The sequence below is a fragment of the Rhamphochromis longiceps genome, linkage group LG6 (genome assembly GCF_057381845.1).
Source record: "Rhamphochromis longiceps isolate RC_006_pf linkage group LG6, R_longiceps_female_GT1.1, whole genome shotgun sequence".
NCBI lineage: Eukaryota > Metazoa > Chordata > Actinopteri > Cichliformes > Cichlidae > Rhamphochromis > Rhamphochromis longiceps.
In genome coordinates this window covers 15,808,452-15,826,808 of record NC_140562.1, presented here as the reverse complement: position 1 = coordinate 15,826,808, position 18,357 = coordinate 15,808,452, and the positions used below count along the sequence as shown (strand labels likewise).

Below are 18,357 nucleotides of genomic sequence, written 5' to 3'. Positions count from 1 at the left end.
CTGTGTCACTTTTCACTTCAACACTGGGTGTCACCCTCATGCAAAGCACCAGTATTCCTGCAGGGACTGTATCTCACAACATGCTACCTTAACAGACAGTCAGACAGGTTGGAAGACATACCGCTGGGCCTGCATGCCTATCTCTGACTTGACATGCTGACAGCTGCCTAACATTTAATATCCCCCTTCTTGTTTTTTGGAACTCTGTATCTATCTCACGGCATGTCTCTACCTGCGCTCTCCACCTACCGAGAACTCAAGAGGATTCCTGTGATGTGATTTGCCGTTTTGGGCAGGGTGCTGTGTTCCCAGTGTAAAATCTGATTGGCTTTCTGTTGACCCCGCAGGTTTGAGGGGGAGCGGGCTTCCACTGTTACCACAAACAGAAAGTGAGAGGCAGACTTAATGATATAAGAAACTTTGACAAGGACTACTCAAAGAAGGGAGGAAAAGTAAGGAAAGAAAAAAGCAGAATGAAAGAGAGATATTAAAAAGAGAAGAGAGAGAAGACTCCCAGAGTGAGACGGGGGACCCAGTAAACAGGTAGGCGTTGCATACTGTAGCTGCTGCAAGGCAAACTGGACTGTCTGCTTGTGTTTCTAGCTGGCTGCTTTCTGGAAGTAAGCTGATAATCAGGCTGATCCTTCATTTGTGTTTCTTCTAAAACTCTTATGCACAGAAACATGTGCAAGCATGTGCGTGTTTGCATATGTGCTGGTATGTAATCCGTATCTTCCCCCCAACTTGCTGTTCAGACATGAATAATCGCTCCATCGCCTGGTGGCTGAGACAGATTGGCCTGCCCCAGTACACCAAGATACTTGAAAATGAATATTATGGTCTGGAGGTATGAACAGTAAATATTCAAAATGCATATTTTTTCTTTTTTTTTCCTTGTACCCTAATCATTGCCTTTTTTTAAATGATGTTCCCCGGCCTGACTTTGTTTGTTTGTTTACTTGTTTACAGGGTTTGCTGAATGTGACGGACGGAGAGTTGAAGGATGCAGGGATAGAAGATGCAACACACAGAGAAACCATCCTCAACCAGCTTTCAAAACAGAGAGAGCGAATGGACCCACACTACGGTGACATGCATTCGCTAGATGCATTTGCACGTACACACAAGGGCTGGGAAGTTTGGAGATTATGTATAAATATGCTGATTAAATATTGAAACGTACTGGACGACAGCATATAAAGTGGAGCATTATCACATCACAGATTACAGTTTTGTCAGGCTTTCTTTTGGTAAATCATGTATTTCAATAGTTTATCCCACTCCACTTATATCCTGGAAGATTTTGGTTCATACTGACATGACAAAAGTAAATGTGGTCATGGATGTGCAGCCAATAAACATGCAGCACATCCATGACCACATTTCCCGTTTCATCACATCCTACAACATGCTCTATTGGATGCATCCATGCTTGCATCCATGTCTTTTTATGCCAAATTCTGACCTTGCATCCAAGCAAAAATCAAGACTCATCAGACCAGGCAATGTTTTTTCTAATCTCCTACTATCCAATTTTGGTGAATTCAAGCGCACTGTAGGCCTCAGTTTCCTGTTCCTAGCTAAATAGAGTAGCACCCTGTGTGGTCTTGTGCTCTGAAGGGATTTAAGGTTTGACATGTGTGGTCAGAGATGCTCTTCTGAGTACCTCGCCTCTAATGTCTGGTTATTTGAGTTACTGCTGCCTTCCTATCAGCTCAAAGCTGTTTGGCCATTCGCTCGTGACCTCTGACATCAACAAGTCGTTTTCACCCAGAGAACTGCCACTTGTAAATTCTTGAGATAATTGTGTGGAAAAATCCCAGGAAATCAGCAGTTTCTGAAATAATCAGACCAGCCTGGGAGGCAGCGACCACGCCGTGCTATATATGCATCAACATGTGTACCTAACAAAGTGGCCAGTGAGTGTATGTCTCTGTTACGAAAGAACACAGACAGAAAGATAACATCTTATCTTGGGTTGATTCATCCTTAACTTTCAGAGAGCAGAATCTGTTAGAATAATTAACGCAGTGCGTGACGAGTCGGTTTATGAAGTCAAATGTTATCTTTTTGGGGTTTTTTCTGGCTCTTGGTGCTTAGTATAAATGAAAGTAGGTGAAGATCTCTGAACGAATGATGAACTCACAACTTATTTAATATCTGGCACAGTGCATGCTTGGAAATAAACAAATATGCTGAACAGTTCTGTGGATGAAAAGACAAAAACTAACAGACTTTAATCACCAATTAATTTAAATTAACATTGACTATGTTTTTTTTAAATTCCAGCTTCAATTCTAACGGACAGTCAAGACAGCGGTACGGATCTTGTCTTCTTCAACTCTTCTTTAACTCTGTTTTCCAGCATGTCAACCTGTGCCATTAAAAATGTCCTTCTGTCCTCTGAGGTGGGCAAGTCATAAAGCGCAGAGTGAGCCGAAAATATTCGCTGGGATCGTCCATGGATCTGGTGAGCTCGCAAAGTTTGCACTGCAAGCTGTGAACATCACAAAACAGCTGAAGTCCTAACGCAATGCAGACAGCTGCTCCAGAGGCAACACTAACTGGGGATTTGCCTTTGCGTGCAGGAGAGGCCGAAGGATCTGTTTCGTCAGAGTGTTCTGCCCCGCCTCCAGCGCGCTGACAAGAAACATCGCCTGTCGGCCTCCTGCTCGCAGCTCCGCCCCCTGGACGAGGACAACATCAGTAACAACACCTGTCAGGACAGCAAACACAGGTAAAGTGACTCCCGCCTCCACCTTCTGGCTAATGATTACATTTGACCTCACAAAGTCTAACTCAGAGTTTGTAAGGCGGGGCAAACAATCAGTTATCCATAAATGGGCCTGAAAAGACATTACGAATGAAAAGCCTTTATGAATATTAAATGACAGGATGTTACGCTGCACTGAGTCCCACCTCCCACTGACGAAGGTCAAGAACTCAGTGACAAAGTGAAAGTACGCGTCTGCAAGTGTTCAATCCTTACAGTCCAAACAATTACAAAGAAGAAGATTTAGCTCCAGACTATCTCCAGCAACAAAATCCAGTTCATTCAAATTACAAAAAGCATGTATTTTCACTCTATTCCTGGTAAGTGGCAACCTTGACCAAGTCATGTCCTTCCTAAACCCATTGTTCCAGTTTGTTTGAATCATCCAGAGACCTTATGAAGAAGATCTCCATAAAAGAATCAGTTAACTGTTATTTTCTCTCAAAACAGGCAGCGATGGAGTTTTTCAGCAGATCTGAGATGGACAAACAATAGTTTAGCATCCTATGTCTGAGGGCAGCTGTAGATGTGGATATTTGAACATTTGAGCATGTAAAACCAAACCCACCTGCACGGCTAAATACAGCTTCAAGTGTGTGTGAAAAGATAGTTTTATAATGTGTGAAGTGACCGTTTACATATTAGCATATCACCTCCTTTCTATAGGTCTGCTCATCACCTCACCTGTAATCAGTTTTACTGATCCAAAGGCTATTTATATCCAATATATAACATCCAGTCATGCACTTACTTTTTAAGTTTTGAGATGCCTGTGTGTAAGGTTTCTGTTGCTCCTCCTCAGTGGATGTGACAGGTCAGGAGCAATTTATCTTTCTATTATCAACATCTGTTAAAGTATAAAGAGGCATAAAACAAACAGCATTTGTTGTGCTGAAGAAAGACTTAGTAAAATCTGTTGATGAGGAAAGCATGTGCAGGAGTGCTACAATAGCAGGGTGATCGGTTTCCAATAAACTGAATGTGGGGCAAACACTGTGTCTGTGTGGGACAAAGTGGGACATGTCAACAATGCTGAGAGACAGACAGGTACATAGACAAGGTATGCTACTCTATCTATCCATAGACTAGCATACCTTGTTTTGAGCAATATCTGACAGTTTTAACCATTTTCATCCAAGAATGAACACATATACTACGTTTACGTTATTTTTTTCCCATCATATTCAACAAAAAAGCTTTTTGGTGACTTGTAGCGTTCCCTGATGGTACTAGACAGGATAAGCTTCTTCTGACTAGAAAAGTGCATGACCTGCAAAAACAAGTCAAAATGAGGGACAATGCTTCATGATGTTCCTAGGACTAGGGACAAACATGTTGTCCACTCCCACATAAAGAGGCAAATCTAGTTACTCCACGTAACACTGATTACTAAATACTGCTTAGATTATTCATATAAAATATAAACTCAGTAATCATGCCAGATTGTAAAAGGTACCAGCTACTCAGCAGTATATAAAGTAAATAAAACAAACAGCAGCTGCAACATTGTGAACTGCTCTGTTCTTTATACTAACTATGTTTAGGCCATATTTGGATGCTATTGCTTTTCTATGCAGGGACTTTTACTTGTGCAAATATTATAGACTGTAGTGCAGTAATGTGTATGTTTTGGTAAACTGTCTTAACACTTCTTTCACCCCAATTCCAAATTATTGCTTAGGTCATTTTTCATGCAATACTATTAGCAAATTTCCATTTGTTTCTTCTTCTTCTTCTAACAATAATAATAATAATAATAATAATAATAATAATGATAATAACAATAATATCTATTTTCTACTTTAATTTTTTTTAAATTTCTATTCATGGTAACCCCCCAGCCTTCAACTGCTTCTTTTGTTTTTAAATCCTATGCTCGCCCTTGACCGTGTTTTGCCCAATACCGACCTTCAGTTTGTGTGATAAAATAAAATGTTGGCCAAGTTGACATCTAAACCAGCTCCACATGTAGGATATACCCCCATACAGCTCCCCACCTTCCTGTCGTCCCAGGTGCTGCTGTGTCAGCTCACCTTGCGTCGGTATCCGAGGAATGCCAGACAGATAGCGGCGTTTCAGCACCGGGGCCAGGGGCGGGGAGGAGGAGAGCTGAGGGCAACTTGTGGGAACTCGTACTGAGCACGACTCAGGCAGGAGGGAGAAGAGAGGAGGGGGGAGCTGGGAGGGACCGCAGCACAGACGGACACAACGTTAAACTTCCCAGCTGTTGTTTGTTGGTGTGAACTCGGACCGCAAACAGTAAAACATGTCCGCGGAGAGTGAGCTGTGAGTCGGGCTGACAGGTAGGACGGACCGCTGACCGCCGTCAGTGCCGTTTTTTTTAAACAACGAACAACTTTAACTAACGCGAGATGTTGGAGGTTAAGACGGGTGTTTTCTCAACAGTTAATTTACCTTTTATTGCGGATTGTGCAAGGCTTTCTGGACATTTTCTGAACATGCAGTACTCAGAACTCAGCACACGAAGTGGTAAAGCTAGAACCAAAAAGTCGAGAGTGGTTACTTTTGGGTTGTTGTTACCTGTACCTCTGCCAGCGAACTAACGACCTGTTGCACAATTTTAAGGCACTGGCAAGTTTAGACGCTGTCGAAGAATGTTCAGGTTGACAACAAGAGCTGTTAGAGGATATAATGGCAGCTGTCTCCTCTGGTGTGCCAAATTTCCAGAGAACTTTAATAAAATTGTATCAAACATAGAAATATGTGGTGTCAGGTTACATTTCTCAATAGCTGGCTGTCCAGCGCGTTGTACAGGTGTTTCTGCCCAGACCAACGCCCCTCAGACCGGATGTTGAACTAAGAACCACACAGAAAATCTTACAACTGTGATTTATTCGGATGTCCTTCAATTTTAGTTTTTTACCCCCCGGTTTTATTTATATAGCGCCAAATCGCAATAGCAGTCATCTCAAAGCACTTTATATTGTGAGGTAAGGACCTTGCAATAACAAAGAGAAAACCCCAGCAAGTAAACGACCCCCTATGAACAAGCACTTGGCGACAGTGGAAAGGAAAAACTCCCTTATAACAGGAAGAAACCTCCTTCACTCTGTTCAAAATGTCCATTATTATTATTATTATTGTTGCTGTTGTTGTTTTTATTATCAACATGGGACACCCCTCAACATAACTCGTATATTACACTAAACCTGCTACCTGTACGAAGGCTGTGATGGTGTTACGGTTCTGATGCTTCCCTGACCTGAATCCATTTGAAAGCCTCTGGGATGTCATGTATCGGTGACTCCACCGAATAGACCCACACACCGAGGTTGTTGTGGGTTTGCACAGCCAATACACACTACCGTGACACATTACGACAATACAGGGAGTGCAGAATTATTAGGCAAGTTGTATTTTTGAGGAATAATTTTATTATTGAACAACAACCATGTTCTCAATGAACCCAAAAAACTCATTAATATCAAAGCTGAATGTTTTTGGAAGTAGTTTTTAGTTTGTTTTTAGTTTCAGCTATTTTAGGGGGATATCTGTGTGTGCAGGTGACTATTATTGTGCATAATTATTAGGCAACTTAACAAAAAACAAATATATACCCATTTCAATTATTTTTACCAGTGAAATCAATATAACATCTCCACATTCACAAATATACATTTCTGACATTCAAAAACAAAACAAAAACAAATCAGCGACCAATATAGCCTCCTTTCTTTGCAAGGACGCTCAAAAGCCTGCCATCCATGGATTCTGTCAGTGTTTTGATCTGTTCACCATCAACATTGCGTGCAGCAGCAACCACAGCCTCCCAGACACTGTTCAGAGAGGTGTACTGTTTTCCCTCCTTGTAAATTTCACATTTGATGATGGACCACAGGTTCTCAATGGGGTTCAGATCAGGTGAACAAGGTGGCCATGTCATTAGTTTTTCTTCTTTTATACCCTTTCTTGCCAGCCACGCTGTGGAGTACTTGGACGCGTGTGATGGAGCATTGTCCTGCATGAAAATCATGTTTTCCTTGAAGGATGCAGACTTCTTCCTGTACCACTGCTTGAAGAAGGTGTCTTCCAGAAACTGGCAGTAGGACTGGGAGTTGAGCTTGACTCCATCCTCAACCCGAAAAGGCCCCACAAGCTCATCTTTGATGATACCAGCCCAAACCAGTACTCCACCTCCACCTTGCTGGCGTCTGAGTTGGACTGGAGCTCTCTGCCCTTTACCAATCCAGCCACGGGCCCATCCATTTGGCCCATCAAGACTCACTCTCATTTCATCAGTCCATAAAACCTTAGAAAAACCAGTCTTGAGATATTTCTTGGCCCAGTCTTGACGTTTCAGCTTGTGTGTCTTGTTCAGTGGTGGTCGTCTTTCAGCCTTTCTTACCTTGGCCATGTCTCTGAGTATTGCACACCTTGTGCTTTTGGGCACTCCAGTGATGTTGCAGCTCTGAAATATGGCCAAACTGGTGGCAAGTGGAATCTTGGCAGCTGCACGCTTGACTTTTCTCAGTTCATGGGCAGTTATTTTGCGCCTCGGTTTTTCCACACGCTTCTTGCGACCCTGTTGACTATTTTGAATGAAACGCTTGATTGTTCGATGATCACGCTTCAGAAGCTTTGCAATTTTGAGACTGCTGCATCCCTCTGCAAGATATCTCACTATTTTTGACTTTTCTGAGCCTGTCAAGTCCTTCTTTTGACCCATTTTGCCAAAAGAAAGGACGTTGCCTAATAATTATGCACACCTGATATAGGGTGTTGATGTCATTAGACCACACCCCTTCTCATTACAGAGATGCACATCACCTAATATGCTTAATTGGTAGTAGGCTTTTGAGCCTATACAGCTTGGAGTAAGACAACATGCACGAAGAGGATGATGTGGACAAAATACTCATTTGCCTAATAATTCTGCACTCCCTGTAGTGTGTCAGCCTGTGGTTTCAGTTTTTATCTCAGATTTTTGGTTTGATTGTGGTTCCAACCTTCAAGGGGTTAATGATTAATCGTCCCAACTGACCACTGTGACATCATTTTGTTCTCTTTGAATTACTCAGTGTATGTCAGTAAAGATTTTCAGTTTGAGTATTTCCTTCATCAAACGCTGATGTGTGATTTACAATAGAGAACAGAATGCTTTTATTGTCACCATCCAGATGTGCAATGAGATACAGAGCGTCTCCTCCTCAGTGCAAACATGTGGGAGATTTAAGTGTTTCCTTTCATTTTTTTTTTAAAGTGTACTTATCCACTGCCACAGGGTTTAGACACAGACTGAAACTACCTCTTAGCACAATTAAAGGCTATTTCTCTGGCCTGTGTTTTGGATTGAGCTTCATACCCAGTTAATTAATTGTTTTTAGATCTTTGCAGCTTCTCAGTTTGGGGGATTTGCTGTTTTGCTTTGTGTTATGTGGAAGTTGGATTTTTGGCTTTAGGAAAGTGTGATTACTATTATTATTATTTTGCCATTTTGTAAAATTTATAGATCAAATGACAGGTGGATTAGTTAATAAGAAGAAAACTCCTGAGTGGAATATTTAAAAGGCATACAGGATGAAGATTTCTGATGTTACAAAATTGTTTAGGGAGCAAGTTTTCAAGGGCTGCTGTCAGTCTGGTGGACGCCTGCTCTTGAATTCAGTGAGGACAAACATGGAAGAGAAAGCTGCTGTCAGGCTTCATTGCTAGTGAAAGCAGGTAGGATGAGCGGCACTGAGGACTCTGAGGTCATGGAGGTCATATGATTTTTTTTTCTGGAAGGTTGGTGGACTTTTTTTTAACAACCGTTGAATAACTCTCGTGTTAAAGACTTAGTTGTCATTTAAAAATATGCATATTCTAGTTTTTTAGATTATATGTCTGAAAAGAACATTTTTGGTGATTTGGGGATATAAAATTATGACTTGTTTGCAAAGGTTTTTGCAAAGGTATAGATCTGAAAATAAAGACTCAGTTTGATGAGGTTAATTTAACAGTAAACTGAACAAACAATTAAAAGACACAAAACAGGACTCATCAGGACAATTGCACTCGTATGATTTGAGGATCCTAAATTTGTTTTTGTAATCAGAATATACTTCTCTGCATAAACCAAAGAAAACCATAAAAAATGTGGCGGGTTTTGTTTAGATGTTGATAGTGGTGATGTCGAGGCTCAAATCACCTTCCATCACTGTTTGTGCACAAGCAATCCCTAAACAGATCATTTGTTCCAGTGACACAGATGGACCTTTTATGGAATAGTTAATATAATCTGTGGGAGGTATCTTTTTCCAGCCCTGTTATAAGTTGTCTGACCTCTTCATCTGCAAGCCTTGTGTATACAGAGGCAGGAAGGTGGAAGCTTGGGGAGGAAGGAAGGAAGAAAATGAAGGCAGGCTGTTAAAAGTTGTTCAGATTTTCTGGTGTTAATCGCACACCCAGACCTTGGACCTTCCATCCTCGTGCTGCTTTTGTTCAGAGGAAAAACATGGCACCATCATCTGTGGCTCTCTGGGGTTCAGACGAGTAACTCCGAATCACTTCTTGTTTTTCAGCAAGAGGAGAAGTGTCGCTGCATACTTCAGCCAGCTGAAGGTAAGAGCTTAAGCAAATGGCCTTTCTGGCTGTTTTCTTTTTCATTCTATAAATTTCCCTTTAAATCCTCGTTCATGCAGAATATGAGCACGAAATCAGCAGTGTATCTCTGGCCTCTGCGGGGGCTGCTGTGTTTTGTGCTGTAGGTGTTTGGAGGTCGAAAAGAGATGGACTCACTGAAGAAGGAGCTGGAAGAAGAGCTGAAGCTTAGCACTGACGACCCAAGGAGCCACGCGTGGTACCACGGACCGCTGAACCGAGAGGTGCACATCAGATCTACACGTTTAAGCAACAGATTTACTTCCCCTCTGGAAATATGGTTATTTGCTGTACTGTGAAAAGTTAGACTTTCATGTTTGTACAAAATAAATATCAAGTTACACCTAGTAGCTCGTTATTGTGTGTCAGCCTAGCATGAAGACTGTAAACAGACAGTGCAGAAATAGACACAAAAAACCAACTTCCTGCAGTTGTGACTTCATCTGGGGTTGTCAGGCATTCAGTGAAACCTCAAGGAAGTTGTTTCTTGTTCTCGCAGTTTTTGGATTTTGCAGATCAAACAAGCAAACAGGATATAATGAGTGTAGCTGCTACTGTTATTACATTTGGATAAAGGTAGCATTGACGTTTTCTTCAGTATACAGACTTATTGCCAGTTTTCATTCAAGTGCCACTTCCTGTTTAAAAACAGGTGAATAAGTAAATGAAGGCTAAGTTTAATAGCATAGCTCACCATAAATATCCTTTACAGTAATCATACATCATTCTTGAACATCTAAAACACTTATCTTTAGCTGACTGGCAACTCATTGTATCTATCACACAGACATGAGAGTGTGTGTGGTAATTGTCTGGCTGTCAAAGCTAACCTGCTGACTCTTCTCCAGGCTGCCGAGTCTCTGCTGGAGAGGGATGGGGACTTTCTGGTCCGAGAATCGAGCTCCTCCGCGGGCGACTATGTTTTGACCTGCTTTTGGAAGAACAGCCCCATGCACTTTAAAGTCATACGAGTGGTCCTCCGACCAAAAAAGGTGTGTCTGTGCTACGTGTGCTCATGCTAACCTGACAACAATCCATGTCTCAAACAACACACACAGCACATACCATATGTCTGGCCGTAGATCAATAGAAAAAACAAATATAAATAAAAATAATTCATAAAAATATTAATGCTGCTAAAGAAGTTTGAGATCTTGTGTGATGTTTGTATATATATACACATATAAATTGTAATTATTATTATTATTTTTTAATCAATACCAACTTAAAAGTAACAGTAATGATTCTGGGTCACCACAGCTGCAAGCTACACTAGCCATTTTTTGTTGTTGTTAACAATACGTCTTTACTGCCTTTGCTTGACACGTTGTGTGTAAGTTTGTGTGTGTGACTGCGCCTCCATCTGTGTGACAGGGCTACTCTCGGGAGCTGTTCCAGTTTGAGGAGGATCGCTTTGACAGCGTTCCTGCTCTCGTTCGTTTCCACGTGGGCGGGCGCCGGCCCATCTCCCAGGGTTCGGGCGCTGTCATCTTTCACCCAATCACACGGACCCTTCCTCTGCGTGTCATCACCGAGCGACAGGCCACGTCCAAAAGCAGCTGTAATAAAGTTGCAGGTGGAGAAAAACAGACCGAGCACGGCAAAAGACGCAGCCTCAGCTCCACACATGCCGACACACTGGAAGTTGCCAATCCGCTGCTGAGGTGCGAGAACGTAATTGGTGTGGTGCACATTCATACACAGAACTGAGATTTAAAGCAAAGTTACTGAGCGTTGTTTGATGTGTGGCAGAAGTGGAAGTCATCCTGCTAACTTGGAGAACGTGGGACGGAGGCCTTCACTTCAGACTGCACAGTCTGACAGCAACCTACGAACTGGTACAGTATTGCAAACATGCAGCGTATTTGCAGAACAGCAACATTAATGTCAGCTGCTTGATGTACCACTCGTGCTGCCAAACCAGTTCTGACCCCCTCAGAAAAAAGGAATATATTTAAATTCTTTTTTGGAATTTAAACATTTGATATGTTTTTGTTTTTCTGTGTTGGATTGTGATAAGGGTTTCAAAGATCATTATACACATACAGTGGTGGGGAAATGATTATTTAATCCCCTGCTGAAGCTGTAAGTGTGCTCGCTTCCAAAGAAATGAACAGTCTCTCGTATTTATGGTAGTTTTATGGAGAGAGGGGGATTTTATCCACAAATCCAGAAAGAACACATTATATAAAAGTTATGAATTGATTTGATGAATTTACGTTAAGTGAAATAAGTATTTGATCCCCGACATGACTTAGTATTTGGTGGCAAGCTCAAAGGTAAGAGGTTCCATGTAGTTGGTCACCATACATTTGGACACACCTCAGGAGGGATCTTGACCCCCTCCTCTGTACAGAAACACTCTAAATCCTTTAGGCCAACTCGAAGCTTCAGCCCCTCCATCACTCCATGGCCTTAATGTGCTTCTTCTTTAGCCACTTCTTTGTTGCCTTGGATATGTTTTGGGTCACTGTCATGCTTGGAGACTCATCCACGCTCCATCTTCAGTGCTCTGTCACCTTCTTCATACAGGTGTTTCACAGAACCTTCAGTCTGAGGACACTAGCCCTGCCCAAATCTCCCCAGTGTTTCGGACAGGCAGCGAGCCCCTTCTGAGCCCACAGCCACGACACGCACGACCTTCCCATCCAGGTAACGTGGAGAGCCACGCGCATGGAGAACTTCTTTATCTAACAAACAAAGCTCATGCTTCCCTCTCTCTGATGCAGGTGGTGGTGCAACTTTAAGAGGTTCAGATGGGCAGCTACACCCCAGAGCTCCTCCTAAGCCTCTCAGGGTTTCTACTGTTTTCTCCAATACTGTACCTCCCCCACCCAGAGACCAGGATGAAGACCCTTCTTCTTTCTACAATGAGCTGGTCATCCGGGTAAAAGAAAAAAATTTCACAGCTGATGTCATCTTTCTGTTGTAACTGTTTATGTTTGCAGAAATGAGGAAGGCCTTTCAAGCTACAACTAAATCCTCCGTGGAGACTTAAGCCCTCCTCTTGTTCTGTTTAGGTGCCACAGAGCCGGCGGAAAGGTCATGTGGATCAGCTGCGTGCGGAAGAAAAGTGGCAGAGCCGTGCCCGCCTCACAGAGACTTCCTTTGGCTTTTTGGAGGCTGAGAAAAGAAAAGCCTCCTCACAGCTGCTGTTTGACAAACAGTTCCAGAAAAAGGCAGAGAAGGAAGTGGAGGACTGGTGCTTTGAACGACCACATGTTTGTATACATAATAATTACCTTCCAGTTTGTAGTTTTCACATTTCCCATTGGTTCTGAGGCTTCTGGAACTATTAAGTTCTTATCTGTACATAAATCTATTTTATGCTCCCCTGGGAGGCTGTTGATTTCCAATTATTTGATTATGATTTATGAAAAGAGTACTCTTTAAATTGTTGGAGCTGTGTAATCCATCACAGTGCTATCAAATCTGCTTTACCTTAGATATAGTTGCATACGTCTACAGGCACAGCAGCTCCAACTTCCACATCAGTGTTTGGTCAGCTACACAGAGCTGACAGTGTCAGAAACTGTATCTGTACCAGTCTTGCCAGTTAAAAGTAATAGGGAACTCCAGGCCTCGAGGGCCGGTGTCCTGCAGGTTTTAGATCGCACCCTGGGTCAACACGCCTGAATCAAATGATTAGTTCATTACCAGGCCTCTGGAGAACTTGAAGACATGTTGAGGGGGAAATTTAGCCATTTGAATCAGCTGTGTTGGATCAAGGACACATCTAAAACCTGCAGGACATCGGCCCTTGAGGCCTGGAGATCCCCACCCCAGACGTAAGAGGAAGTTTTCCATTGTTCCTAAGATCATGTCAACATTGACCTTGACTGTTATTAAAGGTGACACTTTTTTTGCACTATTGCATGCATATTTCCTGTTGTTTCTCTACTGCAGTTTTAATTACTGACTTACTACCTTTTTGCCACCAGGTGTCAGAATCATATTGTATTTGCCAGTTTGTAAAGCCTGACTCTGCCGTCTTAACTTCATATTCACAATAAATTCAATCCATGCACATTAGTGTGCAGTTATATAGAACTGCACACTAATGTGCATGATGTGTATCATGCGTGTATATGATATTCTTCTGCCTTCATTACAGATGGAGTCACAGTCGTGTTTTCAGTTGGATCAGTTTAAGTCGCTGCTCCTACCTGAGAATAACCGACCTCTGGAGAACAGCGTCCTGGTGACGCTGAAAGAGCTCTTTACCCGATCAGACCCTAAAACCATGGCTTTGCACATGCTCAGCATTGACTGCCAGGTGTCCCTGGTTTTTACTCTTTTCTCATTTAAAACTTTAGCTGTGTTGAATTTAACAGTAGTTTCTAATCTTGAGTAGTTTGATAAACACTTTATGTACACATGAGCTGTTGAAATTCTTGGATCAGGAATCTGACTGGCCATTTATCGCTCATTGTGCAGGTTGCACGCATCATCGGGGTGACCGATGAGCAGAAGAGGCTAATGGGAGTTGGCTCAGGGCTGGAGCTTGTCACTCTGCCACATGGACACCAGTTAAGACAGGATTTATTAGAGAGGTACACGCAGCCTGCACACTATTTTAAAAATCAATCCAATGTTACACTTTGTCAGTCATCCTTGGAGGTGTTGGTTTATCTCGTGGCTGTACACAGAAACTGTAAAAGGATCAGTTTTTATTTGTTTGTTTCTTTGTTTGGGGTTTTTTGCACATCTTTTTTTTTTTTAATTCTCTGGGTACCACAAAATTCGTTTCACCTCAACTGTATTTGCTTGGACTCTGGTTGGGTGAAAGCCAGTGTTCAGAAATGAAAAATGTCCCTTACCAGTTACTGCATTCAATCTTCTGTCCACTCAGACGCCTCTAATCCACTCAATGTGAATTTTTTAGGCATCATCTAATAGCACTGGGAGTCGCAGTGGATATCCTGGGCTGCACAGGGAGGGTGGAACAGAGAGCATCTGTTTTACACAAAGTAATCTTATTGGCTAAGGCCCTGAAAGAGCACACCCACAACTTGTACTCTTTCTCAGCTGTGATGAAGGCTCTGGAGATGCCTCAGGTGGAGTATTTATGACAGAGGACTGTGATTGCTGGATGTAAAATTATTCAAAGTAAAATGCGGTTCAAGTTTTCTTGCATATATTGAATATTTGTTTACATACAAATGTGCAGATAACGCGACTGGAGGCGACATGGAAAGAGCTGAGGAGGGAGTACACAGAGAGCGCAGTTTTATTTGAGAAGAATCTCAAACCGTTCATGAAGTCGCTGAATGAGGGAGATGGTGAGTGGCTGTGTTTACATCGTCTATGCAAGTTACTTTTGTTCAGCGCGGTTAGAAATATTTGTTTCTTGTGGTTTGATCAGGCGTTACAAAGATACAGTACTGTGCAAAAGTCTCGAGCACCCTTCATTTCTTTAGATTTGGCTTGTAAAATGGGGAAATAGGTGCAGCAATTTATTGAAACCTGTGCAAACATGCACGGAAATACAGTATGTAAGGCAAAAACAGAATTTGTACATTTCTAATGAGCGTATTCTTCAACCTGGCCTAGACTCTCTTAGGCAGGTTTTCTTGTAACTTCTTTAAGTAGTCTTCAGGAACAGTTCTCCAGGCTTCTTGAAGAACAATCAAAGCTCTTCTTTGGAAGCTTTTTGGTCCCTCTTTTCTTCTCTCTGTCATGATTTTGCTGCAGTATCCCTTCTCCTTATACTAGCAGTTGGCAGTGATTTTCAGTCTACCTCTAGTGTAATTTGGCACACCTCAGCCCTTTCTCCTCATTTCCCTTGCGTAAGAATGGCTTCTTGACAGCTAACTTATTTCTGATGAGGCTTCAGCAAACAGTAAATGGATCAATTCATCACTCAGGTCCTGTCTCAGTCCTCTGCTGTATTTTTTCTGTTTCTTAAGGACATGAATATCAGACTGTTTATCTGCTGTAGACAGTTTTTTTATGCCTCCCACTTCTTCTTTTGTCCTCCACTTGCATAGTTTTCCTTCTTTCCTTCCTCCTTTCTTTTTTAAGGAGAGACTGCAGAAAATGCTGAGATATGGCAAGTTTACATCTAACAGCTCTTTGGGAAAAAACTTGCTGGTGCAAAAATACTACTCTGTGCCTGTCAAACTGTTATCTTTGGCATTTTTCATAGATTCGGCTAAAGAAATAGGAACAATTATCTACTTTCCCCCCACAAGCTGTACAAAGTGCCTAAAGATACAATTTTAAAGTGCATCTTTGCTAAGTTGTCTGTTACATGCAGATACAACACTGATTCATCACATGAGTTAGGTGATGAATCTTAACATTGACAAACAAACAAAAACTCCCATTCATCTGAAAGTGGTCAGGTACAAGGCCTGGACCGAAAATGAGTGAAAAAGCTACCAACGCCCGAAACTTTGAAAGAGCATCAGAAAAACCTGGAGAACGATTAATGATGTCTGGCTCCTTAGAGGCAAAATATAAAGAAATGAGTGGTGGCTCAAGACTTTTGCACAGCACTGTAAATTCACAACACAAGGATTTCTGTGTAATATTCAAATTCATTTAAGGTCCAGTTATGCTTGTTATGCTCATATATAACTCTAAGGAGGTTCTGCTTGGTGAGGTCCAGCTAATTAGAAGAAAGTCTCTCAGAGAGAGAAAGAGACTGGAGCTGAGGGCTTTTCTCTGCCTGAACCAGCATGGGATTTTTCCCCCATTTAAAGCTTTTCTAATTTAGTAATAATATTTTTTTTTAATTATTCAAAGAAAGTATAATATGTCCTCTTGAATGTATAGGTTTATTAATAACAAGACTTTCTCATTATTGTTGCTAAGCATGTATAGGTTAGAAAAAGAAATGAAATAACTTCATGCAGCTGGATAATGAAGACCTGTCTAGAAGCCCTGCAGCATCATTCATTCTCTTCTCTGGACAGTCTTAAGTTTGAAAGCCTACCAAGAAAATGAACTTTATGTAACTCTGCTCAGTACTGTGCACATTTGGTTAAACTTTAATATAATTGGAAATAGTTTATCTGGATTTCAGGAGCAGGACCACGCCTCCATACACTTCCTGTTCTCTGTCTATGACCCTGTGTGAAAGCTGTGCATTCTCATTTTCAGGCCCCACTCACTCTCCCTCCCTTTCTCAATGCAGCCACTCCTCATTACTACATGAGGATCTGCCCGGCCTTCCCCAAACCGCAGCCTCAATTCATGGTCAAGCCGTCTGCCATCATCTACTGGACAAGCTGTCAAACCTAAATGACAATGTGGTCCCAACTAGTGAAATTACATATAGAGCACAATCAAATCAACAATCACAATCAAGACCAATACTAATATTTGGCGATTTGATGTATTTTGGCAAACACACAAAACATAACTTTCACTAAAATTTGACATATGTAATCATTTATCAGTCCTTTCTTAGATAATGTGACAATGCAGTTTTTCCTTTATTGTCGCAACAATTTGTGAATTAGTCATTTACAATCTGCACAGTTCTCCTTGCATCAGCTGGCTGTTTGTGGTGTCCCAAAAACATCAAGTTGCAGAATGCCGTCTCACAGACAAACTATGCAACATCAACATGAATAGCATGGTCAATCGCTTTCCTTTTTTTTCCCCTTTACTAAATTTTCAGTTGCCAGCTAATACAAATATTGGCAAATATCTAATATTGGCTGATACATCAGTCAGGCTTTAATTATATATGTTAAGCTCTTATGAATATGCAGTTGATGTAGTATTCCCTGAAATGTGTAAGCAAACACTGATGTGTAAAATCTTTGCATTACCCCTGTGAGATTAATGGGTGCAGTGCTTTTGTTTGCAGGCTCTGTGGTCCAGGGCCCCATAGCCTTGCCACATCTGGTTCCACTGCTGATGCTAATGGAGGGTGAGGACCCAGTAGAGGACAGTGAAAGAGGCTGTCAGCTACTCTATGATGTCCTCCAATCTGCTCGCAGCGCTGCGTTGCATGCCCATGATTATCAGGAGCACGCACACGCTCTGCTCTCAGGTATGCACGTTCATCCACACAATACAGTACAACATTATCATTAGTGTTATTAAGGAAACAAAAATGTCAGTGCACGTGAGTCCAAATGAGGGGGGAAATAATATTCAGTAAAACGTTTAAGGCAAATACAGCTTGTGTAAAGATGCTGGGAGGCAGCTGTGTTACTGAGCTGAAATTCAAGTCGAGAAAATGTTGAAGCCAAAACTGGCAACCTGGTGATATGGTGAGCAGAATATTCACTGTGCATCAATTTCCTTCAGCTTTATTAAGTAAGTCGAGAGAGTGTTTTGTGAAATATGGAAATGAAGTGGATTGCTCCCACAGGCTACAGATAATTGGTTCATCTGAGTAGCTTTTGCACCGAGCCCATTGTAATATAAAATAAACACTGGCTGAGACAGGAAGTGGAAAAGTAAAAAGCATTATGCTCAAAAACTGTGTACATTGTGAAACTTGTATCTTGGTGGTATCTGATCTGACTAAGTGTCCAACGCACTGTTCCAACAGGAGGCTGGGAGCCGATCCCCGAACTGCTCGAGGCTTTCCGCACAGAGTTCGCCCTGCGGCTGTTCTGGGGTCAGCTGGGCGCAAGAGCAGAGAGGAAGGAGCGATATGAGAAGTTTGATAAGGTTCTTTGTGTCCTCTCAAAAAAACTGGAATCTAAAGACAACCCGAACCTTTAACCTGAGCCTCAGCCCTCCGTTTCTCTGAGCAGAGAGCGAAATCGGCACTTTCTTCACTTGAGGAAAACGAGAAAAGGTTTCAGCCGAGCCTCTGCGTGCTGTGGAGGTAAAGGAAGAGACATTTCTACTGGGAGATAAAATAGAGAAAAAAATGTTTTGTTTTTTTCTTCCTGTACTTGCTGAGAAAAGACTGTATGTCGAGCTCGTCAAACAACAGCTTAACAACTTTCTTTTTCTTTTATTTTTTTTTTTAAACAGGAATGTGTGCACACACCTTTATTGTGAAATAGGCC

The 18,357-nt window shown here is 41.9% G+C and overlaps 1 protein-coding gene across 2 annotated transcripts; it reads left to right on the top strand.

The window, feature by feature from the left end:
* Positions 1 to 336: 336 nt before the first annotated feature.
* Positions 337 to 18,133, top strand: sh2d3a (SH2 domain containing 3A). 2 transcript variants are annotated; one of them, XM_085409389.1, is made up of 20 exons: positions 339 to 543; positions 756 to 847; positions 970 to 1,087; positions 2,290 to 2,319; positions 2,409 to 2,470; positions 2,589 to 2,737; positions 9,295 to 9,334; positions 9,481 to 9,597; positions 10,222 to 10,365; positions 10,748 to 11,037; positions 11,126 to 11,211; positions 11,906 to 12,025; positions 12,103 to 12,260; positions 12,394 to 12,594; positions 13,488 to 13,649; positions 13,811 to 13,926; positions 14,259 to 14,430; positions 14,544 to 14,655; positions 17,196 to 17,381; positions 17,889 to 18,133. In XM_085409389.1, the coding sequence occupies exons 2-20, from the start codon at positions 758 to 760 to the stop codon at positions 18,062 to 18,064; spliced, it is 2,529 nt and encodes an 842-aa protein (XP_085265515.1). In that variant the 5' UTR covers positions 339 to 543; positions 756 to 757; the 3' UTR covers positions 18,065 to 18,133. The 2 variants fall into 2 exon arrangements, with proteins under 2 accessions (XP_085265517.1, XP_085265515.1); XM_085409391.1 differs by lacking the exons at positions 17,196 to 17,381; positions 17,889 to 18,133 and adding an exon at positions 16,515 to 16,866 and having other exon boundaries at positions 337 to 543.
* The last annotated feature ends 224 nt before the right edge of the window (positions 18,134 to 18,357 follow it).

Coding starts and splice junctions, on each gene's coding strand:
- sh2d3a (XM_085409389.1), top strand. CDS start 758: ATGAATAATCGCTCCATCGCCTGGTGGCTGAGACAGATTGGCCTGCCC. Junction 11,038..11,125: donor GTTGCCAATCCGCTGCTGAG/GTGCGAGAACGT, acceptor GATGTGTGGCAG/AAGTGGAAGTCATCCTGCTA. Junction 12,026..12,102: donor CGCACGACCTTCCCATCCAG/GTAACGTGGAGA, acceptor TCTCTGATGCAG/GTGGTGGTGCAACTTTAAGA.